The sequence below is a fragment of the Nematolebias whitei genome, chromosome 8 (genome assembly GCF_014905685.2).
Source record: "Nematolebias whitei isolate Nwh7 chromosome 8, NemWhi1, whole genome shotgun sequence".
Classification (NCBI taxonomy): domain Eukaryota; kingdom Metazoa; phylum Chordata; class Actinopteri; order Cyprinodontiformes; family Rivulidae; genus Nematolebias; species Nematolebias whitei.
This window is the reverse complement of record NC_056505.1, coordinates 40,815,910-40,830,129: the sequence shown is the minus strand read 5'-3', so window position 1 is coordinate 40,830,129 and position 14,220 is coordinate 40,815,910. Positions and strand designations below refer to the sequence as shown.

Genomic DNA, 14,220 nt, shown 5'->3' with positions numbered 1-14,220 from the left:
TATATATATATTTATATATATATATATATGTATATGTATATATATATGTATATGTATATATATATATATATATATATGTGTGTGTGTGTGTGTATATATTTATTTTTTTGTGTTCTGGGTTTGGGTTTTGGGTTCTGTTTATTGTATTTCTGATTCAATGCAACAAAATAATCTAATTTAAAAGGTAACAGATCATTGTAATACTTTGAGTTGGCGGGGCAGAGGGTGTACTCCAGAAACCATCTGAGTACCATCAAACTGGTTGACCCACTATGAGCAGGTGATATTTATAAGACTGAGTCTGTTGTGGCTCCTAAGACTTATGAAGTATTTTGGATGAAAGATGAAACAATTCAACAAAAATAAACTGTCCAGAGGACCTGACTTTGATGGATTTTTTTTAACCTGGATTATTGAGCATGAACGGGCAGCACGGTGGCGCAACTGGTAGAGCTGCTGCCTCTCAGCGAGCAGGTCCTTGGTTCAAACCCTGGTCCAGGGGCCTTCTGGGTGGAGTTTGCATGTTCTCTCCATGCATGCGTGGGTTTTCTCCGAGTACTCCGGTTTCCTCCCACAGACCAAAAACATGCATGTTAGGCTGATTGGTAACTCTAAATTGTCCCTAGGTGTGAGTGAGAGAGTGAATGGTTGTTTGTCTCTATGTGGCCCTGAGATGGACTTGCGACCTGTCCAGGGTATAACCCCCCCCCCCTCGCACAGTGATTGCTGGACATGGGCACCAGCGACCCCCGTGACCCAAAATGGAATAAGCGGGTAAAGATAATGGATGGATGGATTGAGCATGAACTTTGATATTTGTAATTGGTTTATTTACATAATGATTTTACAAAACTTTGGTCCTGTGGGTGTTTAAAGTGCTCTATAAATAAAGCTGGTATGGTATTGCTGGATGTTCAGCCCCTGAGCTACTGGCTTTCAGTAACTGCGGCCCCCTGAGCAGTTTAGTTGAAAAGCCTTGGTCACCATTAAATTAGGTGAGAGTGAGAATGCTTTTGGTTAGTGGGAGGAAACCCACCCATGCAAACATGGAAACTCAACACAGAAAAGCCACGGGTGGGAAGAGAACATGCAACCTTCTTGCTTTGAGGCAACAGCTATAACCACTGCACACTCCCTTTTAATGTACAAATGTTTGGGAAATGTTGAATGGTGGGTTTTGTTTCAGCATTTTTTGAAGGAATTTTAACTAATTCTGACTGAAATGACTTTGGTCTGTGGAGGTGAATCAGGTTGAAGTTTACAGATTGACAAGATGAAGATTCTCTTAAGCTCTGCATCTGGATATGTCTAGACGGATGGAATCTGCCTTAGATCAGACAGGAAACAAGTCTTACTCAACTTTTCCATCCTGTAGACTCCTGCCATTTAAAACGCATGCAACTGGGAGCTTCATCCTGCTCAGTCAGACACCCATATTCAACTTTGCAATGGCAGCCATGACGGCATCTCTGACTGGGGGTTATGTGGTGTGAGATGATTAGTGGGCTGCATGTAGAGCGAGGCCTTCTCAAGTGACAGAAAGCCCGGTTTAAAGGCATAACCCCAAAGGAAATTCAGAGGAAGAGAGGGAGAAAGCAAAGGCAGACGTGAGCTTTTGCATGCATATGTTGCTGACTTTTGACATCTGTGTTCAGATTTTTCTTTCTGCGCTTTAACAAAAAAAAAAAAAGGCAACACATTTTGAGCTTTTTTAAAACAGACATGCAGAAAATAAACATCTCATTTCTTAAGTTTGTCCTTCTAAAGTTGGAATTTTGCATAATTTTCACTGACTGTAAATTTGGTGTTGCGTCCTGTCAGCTGGACTGAACCAAAGTTGTGTTTGTTGACATATCCCTGTCTGGTCTAGAGGAAGTCTGGTGCCATGTAGTTTATCTTAAAGAAGTCTGACCATCAGTCATCTGCATACATTTCATCCCACAGCAAAACAAGTTCATCATCGATGAATCCCAGGCTGGTGAAGTGTCGATTGACATCATTAGTGGAAGGCTGTTTCATGTCTTGTGATGCTTTTAGTCAGAACTGCAGTCAGATAGATAGACAGACAGACAGTCAGGCAGGCAGATAGATAGATTGGGGGACGGGGGTGGGTGGGGGGTGGGGGGGATTCAAGGCATCCAGTAGCATTTTCTTATTATACAGAAAAAATGTATATGAAATAATCAAAAAAGAAGCAGAATACACAAATTTGGAAAAAGACAATGCACATGCACAACGTGGTAGGGAGTACTACATTCACGATTAACCTACAGTATATAAGATAAGATAAAACTTCATTATTTATTATTATTTATTAACCTTTATTTAACCAGGCAAATCCCATTGAGGTCACAGATCTCTTTTGCAAGGGAGGCCTGGACCTGAAGGCAGACTAACATGCATGTTTTTGATTTGTGGGAGGAAACTGGAGTACCCGGAGAAAACCCACGCAAGCACACGAAGAACATGCAAACTCCACACAGAAAGACCCTAGGTCCAACCGGGGATTGAACCTAGGACCTTCTTGCTGTGAGGCAACAGTGCTAACCACTGAGCCATCGAGCTTCTTGAGCCCGCAGGAAATTGTTGTACCAGAGTTTCAAGGGAATTGAAGGAAATATATATGTATACATGCAGACACATCTGAGGGGCTGTCTGTGAAAGAGAAATGTTGTAACTTTTATTTCATGTGTAAACGTTAAAGCCAGTACCTCACTGGACTGTGGCTGTTGGAGACCAGTTGGAACAGCCTCCATGATGGAGTCTAAAACATTTGCACAGGATTTCAGTTTCTTTGTGTGAGTTTTGTGAGGCTTACAACTCCGTCACTTGAACTTTGATCATATTCAAAACATTTGAGCAACAGATTTATGGCAGAGTAGTGGGTAGGGGTGTGAATCTCTCAGTGTCTGGTGATTTGATTTGATTTTGATTTTTGGTGTCATGATTCAATTCAGAAACAATTTTTGATTCAGAAATTATTTTTCTATTGAATTGGTAATAAATTTTGTTTACATTGTGTAATTGACAAGATGACAAGATTAAACAATAATATAAACAAATAGATCATTTATTTAAAACAATAATTTTAGGTTCCTTACTGTATCAAATCTCTGTACCAACCCTTTTTCTCAACCACTTTGGCCTTGGTTATCCTCAGGCTGTTTCTGTGAGTAGTAAGTTGATCATCTGGCTTAAAACATTTGATTGTTGCACATGATGATTGATTGTTTTAGATGAGTGTTTTTTGCACATGTGTAAAGCCTACTTTTGAGATTCCAACAAGAGTTTGGCTTGAAACACAGCATTGAAGGTTACTTATGGGACAGATCTGGTTGGCAGGCTGTAGACTGAGGAAGTCCTCTGTATGGGGATAAAAAGTTGCTCAAATAAACTGGTCCAGATGACACAATTTAACCTTTTTTATTGTTATGTACCTGGATAATTTAGCTTAGAACCCTTTTTAAATATGATGATCAGTTATCAGATCATTAACTATCAGGGATTTAGAGGAAAGAGATCTGATGTTCAATAATCCACATTTAATGATTTTGTTATTTTGTTCTGGTAAAGTAACTGTGTTTATTATAATAAGATTTTTATTATTTACTTTTAGAACTGAATTTTAGATTATTTATTTTGAGGTGTTTGCAAGTTGGCATTGTTTCAGTGGGGTTTTGGGTGGGTATCAAAAACAGCAGAGATGTGTGGAAGACTACATCTGTGCTTGCTGGACTGATTTCTAGACTGCACCCTTGTTTGTCAATAATTTGGATGTCCAATTGAATCAACTAAGTTTTTAGAGAGATGTGCTGCTCCATTTAAGGTGGGATGGATTCCATCTCTCTGCATCAAACCGGGTTTTCCCCAAAATGCACTCCAGTTATCTACACACCCTACATTGTTTTCAGAACACCACCTGGACGCCCAGCGGTTGAAGGCCGACATACAACTAAACTAAACTAAACATGGTATCACTCGTCAAGTTGGGTGGGGTGGGGGGGAAACTAGAGTCTGACATAGTTTTTGCGAAGTTACACACCGAAGCAACATTAATTTTAGTGATCTCTGATTTGCATAACTGAGTGTCGTTATCACAGACGTGAATAACAATTTTACTGTATTTAGCCTTAGCTTTAACCTGTAGTTTCAGGTGGGATTCAGTGTCGCCCACTCTGGTCCCTGGAATGCATTTGACTGTGTTCTGAGTCGCAAGTACCATGTTTTGGACTATGGAGTCTGCTTTTCGGCGGGAGTCTCACTGAGCATGGAAAACCAATTTGAAAGTTGTTGGTGTTTTCTGTAGCTGTAGCTCAAAGATAATTATATATATATATATATATATATATATATATATAAATTAGAATCGTTAGATAAAATTCTGTGGGGGTGAGTGTAACAGAATTAAAAATGTACTCTGAAATATTTGTTTACTCTACTGTGTTACTATGTTTGTGAATTTTATTTTATTGAGGTCTTTTATTTTGAAATGTGTCAAAGGCAGAAATTATGTAATACATTTCGCTCCGGTAGCTTCCTCCCTCACTTAGCGACTGTGCGAAGCAAGGGTAAGTTGTATGGAAACCTTGTTGGTGGGTTTTCTTTGTTTTGTCTTAAAAATAGGTAGTTGTTTGAATTATAAACCTTTTGTTATGTTGGTTGATGTCAATTTAGCAATGTTGTTGTGACTTATTTTTCATTTTGACTTCAAAAACCAAGTTTTTATAGACATTTTATTGTCCCAATTGTAAAATAGTTTGGCGCCATTTTCAGTTTAGTGCACCACTTGTGGATGGTGACTGTAATAGCTATGCGGATGGTTTGCCGCCCCAGGGGTGTCAAACTCCAGGCCTCGAGGGCTGGAGTCCTGCAACTTTAGATGCTGCACTCGTCCAAAACACCTGAATCATATGACTGAATTAGCTTCTCAGTGCAGTCAAGTTCTCCAAAATCCTGTTAATGACCTCCTTATTTGATTCAGCTGTGTGGCATCAGAGACACATCTAAAAGTTGCAGGACTCTGGCCCTCGAGGCCTGAAGTTTGACACAGTGTTCTGGACTGTCCAGTATATGGCACTGTTACACTTGAAATGTATTGTTTTCAATGTATTATTTTGTAATGTATTGTTTCCATTTATTTTAGAGGATAATGTAAATTGTTTTAACCTGAATGTAAATATTAAACAGTGTAAGGCTCACTTTGCGACCATCTGAAGCATGGGAGCCAGAAGTGCAGAACACAGAAGACAAATGATGTGTTTTCTTTATTGTCTTCTGCAGGAAAGTGATTAAACATTGAAGAAAATAATTACTGTCACATTGGTTAGGGTTTTATGAGTCTACCAGCTTGAGAGTGGAAGATGTTCCTCAGTCTGTTGGTTTTACATTTAATGCTCCACAACCTTTTGTCTGAAAGGAGTGGGGAACAAAGTGTGGTTGATGGGTGAATGGGGTCCTTCATGATGCAAGTGGCCCTCTTCCTGCATCTGGAGGTGTAGATGTTTGTGATGGTGGGGAGGCTGACTCCAACAGACTTCTGTACAGGCTTCACCACTCTCTGCAGAGATTTCCTTTCTGCAGCTATGCAGCCTCCATGCCGCATGTTGATGATGGGGCAGAAGATGCTCTCCACTGCACACCTGTAGAAGGAGGTAACGACTGAGCTTCCTAGTCCAACTCGCCTCAGCCACCTGAGGAAGTAGAGTCTCTGACGTGCTTTCTTAATCAGGCTGGTAGTGTTGTTGCCCCAGCTGATGTTGTCACTCAGTTGCACACCCAAGTACTTATAACTGGAGACCACTTCCACTGCAGATCCTCCCATGTTTGGGTGGGGGGGTGGGGGTGGGGGGGTAGGTGTGTTACCTCTATCTGAAATCCACGACCATCTCCTTCATTTTTTTCACACTGATGTGAAGGTTGTTCTTCCTCCACCAGCTCTCCAAATGTCCCACCTCCTGCCTGTAGCTGGACTCATCGTTGTTTGTGATGCATCGAACCACTGCTGTATCATCTGTAAACAGTACAATATGACAGCCTGGATGTGTAGATGTGCAGTCATAAATGAGCAGAGTGAACAGGTGATAGCTCAACACACAGCCCTGAGGGGAACCAGTGCTGAGGGTTATGGAGGAAGAGAAGTTGTGGATCTTCACAGACTGCTGTCTGTTTGTTATGAAGTCTAGGACCCAGTTGCAAATGGAGGGGCTTAGTCATAGTGTGAATACTTTGTCCATCACGGTTTGGGGGATCATGGTATTGAAGTCAGATGTGAATTCCACAAAGAGCATACGGACAAAGGAGTCCTTCTGCCCCAGGTGGGTGACAGCAGTGTGGACCACAGAGGAGATGGCGTCCTCTGTTGATCAATTCTTGTGGTATGCGTACTGGTGAGGGTCCTCGTTTATGTTGATGGTTGTTTTGATGTGGGTCATGGCCAGTCTTTCGAAGCATTCACTGACTATTGGAGTGAGGGCTACTGGCCGATAGTCATTTAGACCAGTCTCTATAGAACTCTATGGAACTGGGATGATAGTGACGGTCTTCAGGCAGGTGGGAACTGTTGTGAGTGAGAAGTTAAAGATGTTGGCTAGCACTTCGCAGAGCTGATTGGCACAGTCCCACATCACTTTCCAAGGGATGTTGTCTGGGTCAGTTGCTTTGTGAGGATTAATCCTCCTGAAAGTACTCCTCACTTTGGCTGAGGTCATGCTGAGAAAATCTTCTGGTGGTGAGGTGAGTCTGGTGCTGCGTGGTCTGTTTGGGTCTTCAAAGCATGTGTAAAACTTGTTGAGGGCATCAGGCATTGATGAATCTCTAGGGCATTTTGCACTTCTGCCTTTGTAATCTGTTATACACTTAATGCCCCTCAATATGCTCAGTGGGTCTTGTGAAGTGAATTGACCCTGGATCCTCGGCGCATATGTAGCCTTGGCCTTCTTAATACCAGCAACCAGCTCTTTCAATGTCCTTCTAAGCTCCTGTGAGTTGCCAGACCTGAAGGGTGGTGTTCCTGGCTTCCAGCAAGGTGCAAACCTTTGCATTCATTCATGCCTTCCTGTTCAGGTAGCTCTTAACATATCTGATGGTGGTGACATCATCAGCATGTTTGCTAATGTACCCCAGGACTGAGGATGTGTATTTCTCCAGGTCTAGCTCCCCATCATTTACAGCAGCTTCTCTGAAGACCTGCCAGTCTGTGCATGCAAAACAGTCTTTCAGTATGGAGTCACTATTCTTTCCCCAAGATTTAACTTCCCTTTGTATCGGTCTCGAGCATCTCAGTGGTCTCGCGCATCTCAGTTGGGGGGAGGTAAGCAGGGGTCAGGAAGATGGAGATATGGTCAGAAAGTCCTAGGTGGGGGCGGGGTGCAGCTTTATATGCATCTTGTACGTTCGTGTAAACACGATTGTAGTATGTCAACGGACAGCTTTGCTGTACCTTCACTACTAATTAATTATTTACAACGGGTTCTTTCTTTTTTTAATTAAATTAATGCCATGTGACGAGATAACTGTGATGGTTGTTTAATCAGTGACAGGAGACGTTATTTTTCTTTGACCCATCAGAATAAATGCGGTCATTTATTTAACAGAATCAAAATTTAACATCAAAACATTGTACATTTGATTCGCTGATCTGGTTCTGATTAACAAAACTTGGCACGCTTTACTAACAAGACAACCGAACATTTCTGAAGGCATCTAGATTGATTTACAAAATAGAAGAGTTTAAAGGAAGGAATGGAGAAGTTTAAAGGGAGATGGATGAAGGAAGGTGTATGTTTTGATTGACCAGAATTAGCACACTTCTTTCAACACTAGCTCAAACCTCTGTTACACTTCAGGACGTGCAGAGACTCCGTTACCTTAGATGGGGGATACCTCCACTCCAGAACAGAAGTCCATTAGTACGATCCTTTTACAGCGTCTCTGGTCAGGGTGGCTGGGCATCGTCAGAAGTCGTGTGGTTTACTCCGTTAAACAGACACGCTTCCTTCGAAGTTGTAGGCGTTCCGCCCGGGTGAGTTCACAGCAAGGCACTGTGTCTCCGTCAGAGATCCCACTCAGAAGTGGAATACTCCCAGAAGACTCCATGAAAGACCTGAGTTCGACTCAGATCAAAGACTGAAGAGTCGAGAAGACTCCGCTTCTTCCAAGACTGGTCCAAGACTGAATAGTTCCAGGAAGTGTGGACTTTTTAAAGAGTCCTTACTTCTGGTCACTTAGTACTTCCTGATTGGTTGAAACAACCAACAGGGGGTGGTTCTAGTGATGTCAGAGTGTTATTAAAAGTCAAGAGATGGTATAAGAATGTTTAGGAACGTTTAGTACAGACAGAGAAATGTTATGGCGAAGTGAGACAAACGTAGATGCCAGTGGAAGTTATTTACCCTCTGCTAGGTTTAAAAACAATACAGTTCTTGCTAATAACTCGTTCTCTGACTGTCTCTGACTTTTGACCGACATCACTGACTTCTCATTCAGACAGAAGATCAAAATGCATAATTACTTTGTAAATAGACATTTAACTTGATTTCTAAGTCTAATGAGGTTTAAAAATCATTAATACTGTTTCACAGTTGATTTAAGTGAGTGGTTTACTTTCAACATTAGAAATGATATGAACTAAACACACTTTTGATTATCAAGATATTGTAAAATAGTAATGATAATATAAAAAGAAGAGTGTTCTTTCAATTGATAAATTTGGGATACAATTAGACAGTCTCTGGATGAACTAATTTGTATTTCTGGATTCAAATCAATGAAATAACAGTTCCTGTCCCATGAAGGTCTTCAGAGACAGGTTGAGGTCGAGGCCTAGTTCACTACACGATCCAGCGTGTTGCTTACTCGTGTTGGTATGGCAACATGCTGATAAAAGCATATATTGCATGATATTGCATGATAAGCATGATATTGGTAGAAGGAGGTTAGAAATGCTGCTGCCAGGAAAAAGACAAAGAGGAAGGCCAAAGAGGAGATATATGGATGCAGTTAGAAAGGACATGGAGGTAGTTGGAGTGAGGACAGAGAATGCAGAGGACAGTGAGATGGAGAAGGATGACTCGCTGTGGAGACCACTGAAGAAGGCAAAGCCAAAAGATGAAGAAGAATTAGCCTAACATCCAGTTTCCGCTCACAGACCAAAAATGTTTTTAGTCTGTGGGAGGAAACCGGAGGACCTGGAGAAAACCCATGCATGTAGAGAACATACAAACTCCACCCAGAAAGGTCCCTGGCCAGGATTTGATTTGGCAACCTGTCAGGGGAATTTAGTTCAATAGTCATCATGAACTAATGTTAAACTAATGATGAACCATGTGTGTGAAGTGTGTGAAGACAGAGAGTCTTTTGTCTGATCAGAGAGGAGCTGATTTGAATCTGCACATACAGCTGGCAGACCTAGGTCACCAATGACTGTCTGATAAGCATTCCAAAAAACACTTCCTGCCTCACTGTCCATTGCAGATTCTCACTGACGAAGCTCTAAGCATGTAACTTTTCTACATCTGTGAAAGCCTTCTCATGACTGTCTACCCTTGCAAGTGGTTAAAAATCTTCTCATGTCCTTAGAGTGGCTTATTTGAGTAAATTGAAATGATGAAAAGTGTAGTGAACTAAGCCTCAGGTCAAAACCTGACCCTGAGGACCTTCATGGGACAGAAACAGTTATTTCATTGAATTGAGTCCAGAAATACAAATTAAGCTCATCCAGAGACTTTCTAAGTGTGTCCTGCACTAATCAATTGAAAGAACACTCTCTTTTTTATATTATCATTACTATTTTACAACATCTTGATAATCAAAGTGTGTTTAGTTCAAACCATTTTAAATGTTGAAGTGAACTACTCATTTTAAATCAACTGTGAAACAATATTAATGATTTTTTTAATCCTCATTCAAAGTAGAAATCAAGTTAATGTCTGTTACAGAGTAATCATGCATTTTTTGATCTTCTGTCTGAAATGAGAAGTAGTGATGTCGGTCAAAAGTCGGAGACAGTCGCAAACAAGTTTATTGGAACGAACTGTCATGTTTTTAAACCTATCAGACAGAAATAAGAAGAAGCTGGCACCTGTGGTCTGTCATCTCGCCTAAACATTTCTCTGTCTGTTCCAAAAACATCTCACTGTTTTTCTGACTTGTAGTAACCTCTTACGTCACTAAAACCACACCCCTATTGGTTCTTTCAACCAATCAGGATTTCCCAAAAAAGGGACCGGAAGCGAACTCTTTAAAAAGTCGACACTTCCTAGTTCCAGTTCAGTTAAAAGTTCTGGTGGCCCGGTACAGGTCTCTAAAGAGCTTCTCGTGACCCGATCCGCCTTTAGACATTTCGTGGCCGTACGAATGTTTAAAGAGGTGTGAATTAGATGTGACGGAGTCTGTGTTATTGAACACTCATGTTGGCATGGTTGAACAGGCCCGAGCTTTGAGCTTGATACTGCATGATTCGGCTTGTGGTGTTTTTAGAGCTGAAAGTAACGTCAATGTGTTCATCTTAAAGCTGAAATTTGTACATCTGTGGTGTAACTGAAGCTGTTATGTTGTGGTAAAACGTTTGATTCTGTTTAAACTTTAACAGGAAGGGGGTTCTGACCCGGTTCTGTTCGCTCGGTTCTGATTTTGAACGAGTTGTTTTAAATGGATGGAAAGCTGTTTTAAAGCTGAGCGCCATCTCAGATCACTGTTAAGAGCTGTTCGTTACATTTGTAGCAGTAAAACTGTACATTTTTGAAGGTTAATGGACGAAAGTTGACCGGAATGTTCAGGCTAATCGCTAACACAGCTAGCTGCAATAACGAATTGTGATTGGTCGAAAACCGCTGTTTGGGTCGCTCTGATTCGCTGAGAAATGGGTGACGTGTAAGCGTTCACTCCCTCTGATGTCAGATTGTAAAACCCACCCCGTTGTTCACTGGTTGATTCAATCACGTGACCCCAGAAATGAATCTCGGTTCAACCGAAGCTTCCACTGTGTTTAAAATCGCTAAATGGAGCTGCCACTGTTCCCACAAAACTCATGTATTCATGCAGATAGACGTGCTTGTTAAAGCGACGCCACGTTTAAGCTTTTAATCCGTTCAGAAAATGCTGATGTGACCATAATCGGTCGATGCTAATTCTAGCTAAAGGCTAACAACCGGATGTCAACGAAACGATCCACAGGAAGTTGTCATAGACTCCTGCTGGTATAAATAAGCTTACACCGCCACCTGCTGTTGAAAGAGGAGTATAACAGTTTTCCTTAAAGAAGAGACTGATAATTCCTCTCATTTTTTCTTTTCTTTTTGTTAACACAACCTGGTTTATGAGTAACTGTTTTAAATAGCAAATTCTGGTAAATAAAACTGCTTAAAAAGCGTTTTAAAACTAAAGTTGCCGTGAGACTTTTAGAAAAATTGCAGGTTTATTTAAGTTTTAGTGTCGTAGTTTGCGGTTAGCAGCGAACCCAGAGTGCAGAACAGGGACTCAACTCGGCAGATATACAAAAAATATGTTTTAATGATAAATAAAAGTACAAAAATAAACAAGCTGACGGGGCAGCAAAACTTACATGAACAAGGCACGAGGAACTCAGGCGACAAGAGAGACACGGGGAACTCGAGGGACCAGGAAGACTCAGGACAGACTTAGGACAAGACTCAGGAGACCAAGGGAGAGTACCAACGAAGACGACCCGACCAAGGACAAGACAGAAGAGGACTGCTTAAATACTGTGAGGAGACGAGACATGATGACAAACAGCTGAGACGAGACGCAGGTGGCAACAATGGAAACTAACGAGGAAGCACGAGGGAAACAGACACAAACCGGGCCACAGAAAAGTACCGTCCTAACATTTAGTGCTTTAGAGTAAATGAACACTGGAAAAGGCCTGGTTCCTGTATCTGTTAGATTTAAGCACATTAAGTAACACTGCCAGAAAGAGGCATTTACTTAAAAATATTCATGCATTGGGGTAAAACCTACGGATAGGTGCCCATTCATTTGAAGAAGTGGCTTTAACAGTACTGTTGAGTGAACCCAGAGCTAAAATAGTGTGTGAAACTCACATGGCACTTGAATACAAGTATTTACCTGTAAAAATATCTGAAGTTGGCAACTGTTTAACCAGATAAGTGCTGAACAGTGATTAACCATGGCAGGTGTGACAGAAAAGGATTTTGATCCTTGTGAGATGAAGGACTGGTTAGAGGGAGCGTTGACGCTGCTCACAGAATCCTTACATCCATATGGTGAACAGGTGGACAGCATGAACTCAAAAGAGTTATTGGATGAGCTGAAGGTGGTTGCAGAGAGTGTGACCTCTACAGACAAAACAGAGTCAAGCTATGACCAGCTGGCTAAATTGGCGCTCTTATTGAAAGCAACATTCTATGCTGTGGTAGACAAGGCTGATGACCTTGCAATAAGGTTAAACAGTGAAAGAGAGGAGTACCTCAAACTCATGGCACAGTCTAACTTTGATCAGGAGACCCGTGCAAATGAGGTACAACGTGACAGAGAGCTCTCACGAGCTCAGCTGTCATTACAAGCTCACTCATATGAGGAGAAGATGACGGAAAAAGAGGTTAAGTACCAAGCACTGTGTTCAGACAACGATAGGCTACAACAACAGTTGCAGCTCACATCAAAAGCTCTGACCGAATGCAGATTGGAAAAGGAGGCGTTAGTACAACAAGGCGTGCGTTTACAAAGTGAATGTCAAACATCACAGGAACGCTTAAAAGCCTGTGAGGAGAAACTAGCCCTAGCAACAAATAAGATTTCTGACGTGGGGGAGCTTGTCTGGAACTCAAAGATGACCAAGGTCAGAGTCCAGGTCACCCACCATCACTTCAGAAGAATTTTGGTGCACCTCCTGCTCTTAATCCCATTCCGTCACCTCCACATGTGTTTAGCAACACACCTCCACGTGACATTTTGGTTCCTACGATACCGATAATACAGCCTTTGCTCACAATTTCAGATTTTCAAAAAATCTCAAAATATGTTCAACGCTTTATTCCTGGGCCTATGGGTTCTACTGGTACGAAGGCGTATCTCAATGACCTAGATTTCAGACTGAGTGGTTATCCTAATGCTACGGTTGAAGATAAAATCAGTCTGATAAGGCTCACTTCAGACAGAGAGGTGTTCACCTTCATCGAGCGTCAACCTGATGCCACGAGAAGGGATTACAACCTTCTGTGTGAAGCTTTGATCAGAGAATACGACCCCTACACGGGACCTGGTGGCTTCCCAGCTGCAGACAAGGTCACGCAAGGGAAGCATGAACATCCAAAGGTTTCTTACAAAAAAATCTTCCAAGCTTATTTCGGTTACAGGAATGAAACCGGCATGGAGGAGGAAGAAGGTTTTAAATTTGTTTTCAGCAAAAACCTCCACACTGACATTAAAACGTCAGTACAAATGATGGCAAATTTCAAAGAAAAATCCATCAATGAGATTAAACAGTGTGCTATGAATGTGTTTGAGGCATGTTCTCATGCTAAGACGCCCATAGAGGTGTTTCCTGGTGTAAAGGTTAAACCCCATTCGCTAGAACTGGAAGGGCGGCGCGCGTTGCCTCCCCCTCCTAAAAAAGGCGAGAAAAAGCAGTCCTTTCAAACTAACAAATTGCGTCATGAAGGTGCACGCTGGGACAAAAAAGATCTGAAGGGATTGAATTTATTCCCAGAAGATGAACGTGATTATCGTAAGTGGGGTGTGCGTAGGACGACAAAATATGGGAACCAAGGTGACCCATATTATCAGGGGAAGTCCGAAAAGGAACCCCCAAATGACGTACCTATCCCTCCTCCACCTCGGACAAAACGACCCGAGGCGAATAAATCACAAAGGTTCCAGAAACAAGGCCCTACACCTCTGAGCTCGGAAGAGGCAGAGAAACTACGCAGGTTGTTAGAAACTTTGAAACACACTGACACGGGAAACCAACCTGGAGCACTATGCAGTGATGTAATCACTATTACATCTGAGGGCGCGAATGACAACGTCACAGATGTCGGTGAAACACACCAAGACATTGTTGTTGTTGCCTCCAACAACCCCTCATCGGAAGAAGGGGGGGTGAACTCACACACAAACGATGACGAGTCATCGCAAGCTGAACACTCAGAAACAGCTACTGCTGTGCTGACGGTTCAGACAAACCAAGATTACACAGACAAGGCTGAACGTGTGAAGAAACGTCAGAAAAAACCTAAGAGG

General features: G+C 41.9%; 1 protein-coding gene across 1 annotated transcript in view; it reads left to right on the top strand.

The window, feature by feature from the left end:
- LOC119413685 (lysyl oxidase homolog 2B-like) overlaps window positions 1-14,220 on the top strand; it is a 268,771-nt gene that overhangs the window by 70,248 nt on the left and 184,303 nt on the right. Inside the window, exons 8-9 of the mRNA XM_037680740.1 lie at window positions 1,544-1,547; window positions 8,551-8,578. Of these exons, the coding sequence (XP_037536668.1) occupies window positions 1,544-1,547; window positions 8,551-8,578 (32 nt within the window). The remainder of the gene's footprint in view (window positions 1-1,543; window positions 1,548-8,550; window positions 8,579-14,220) is intronic.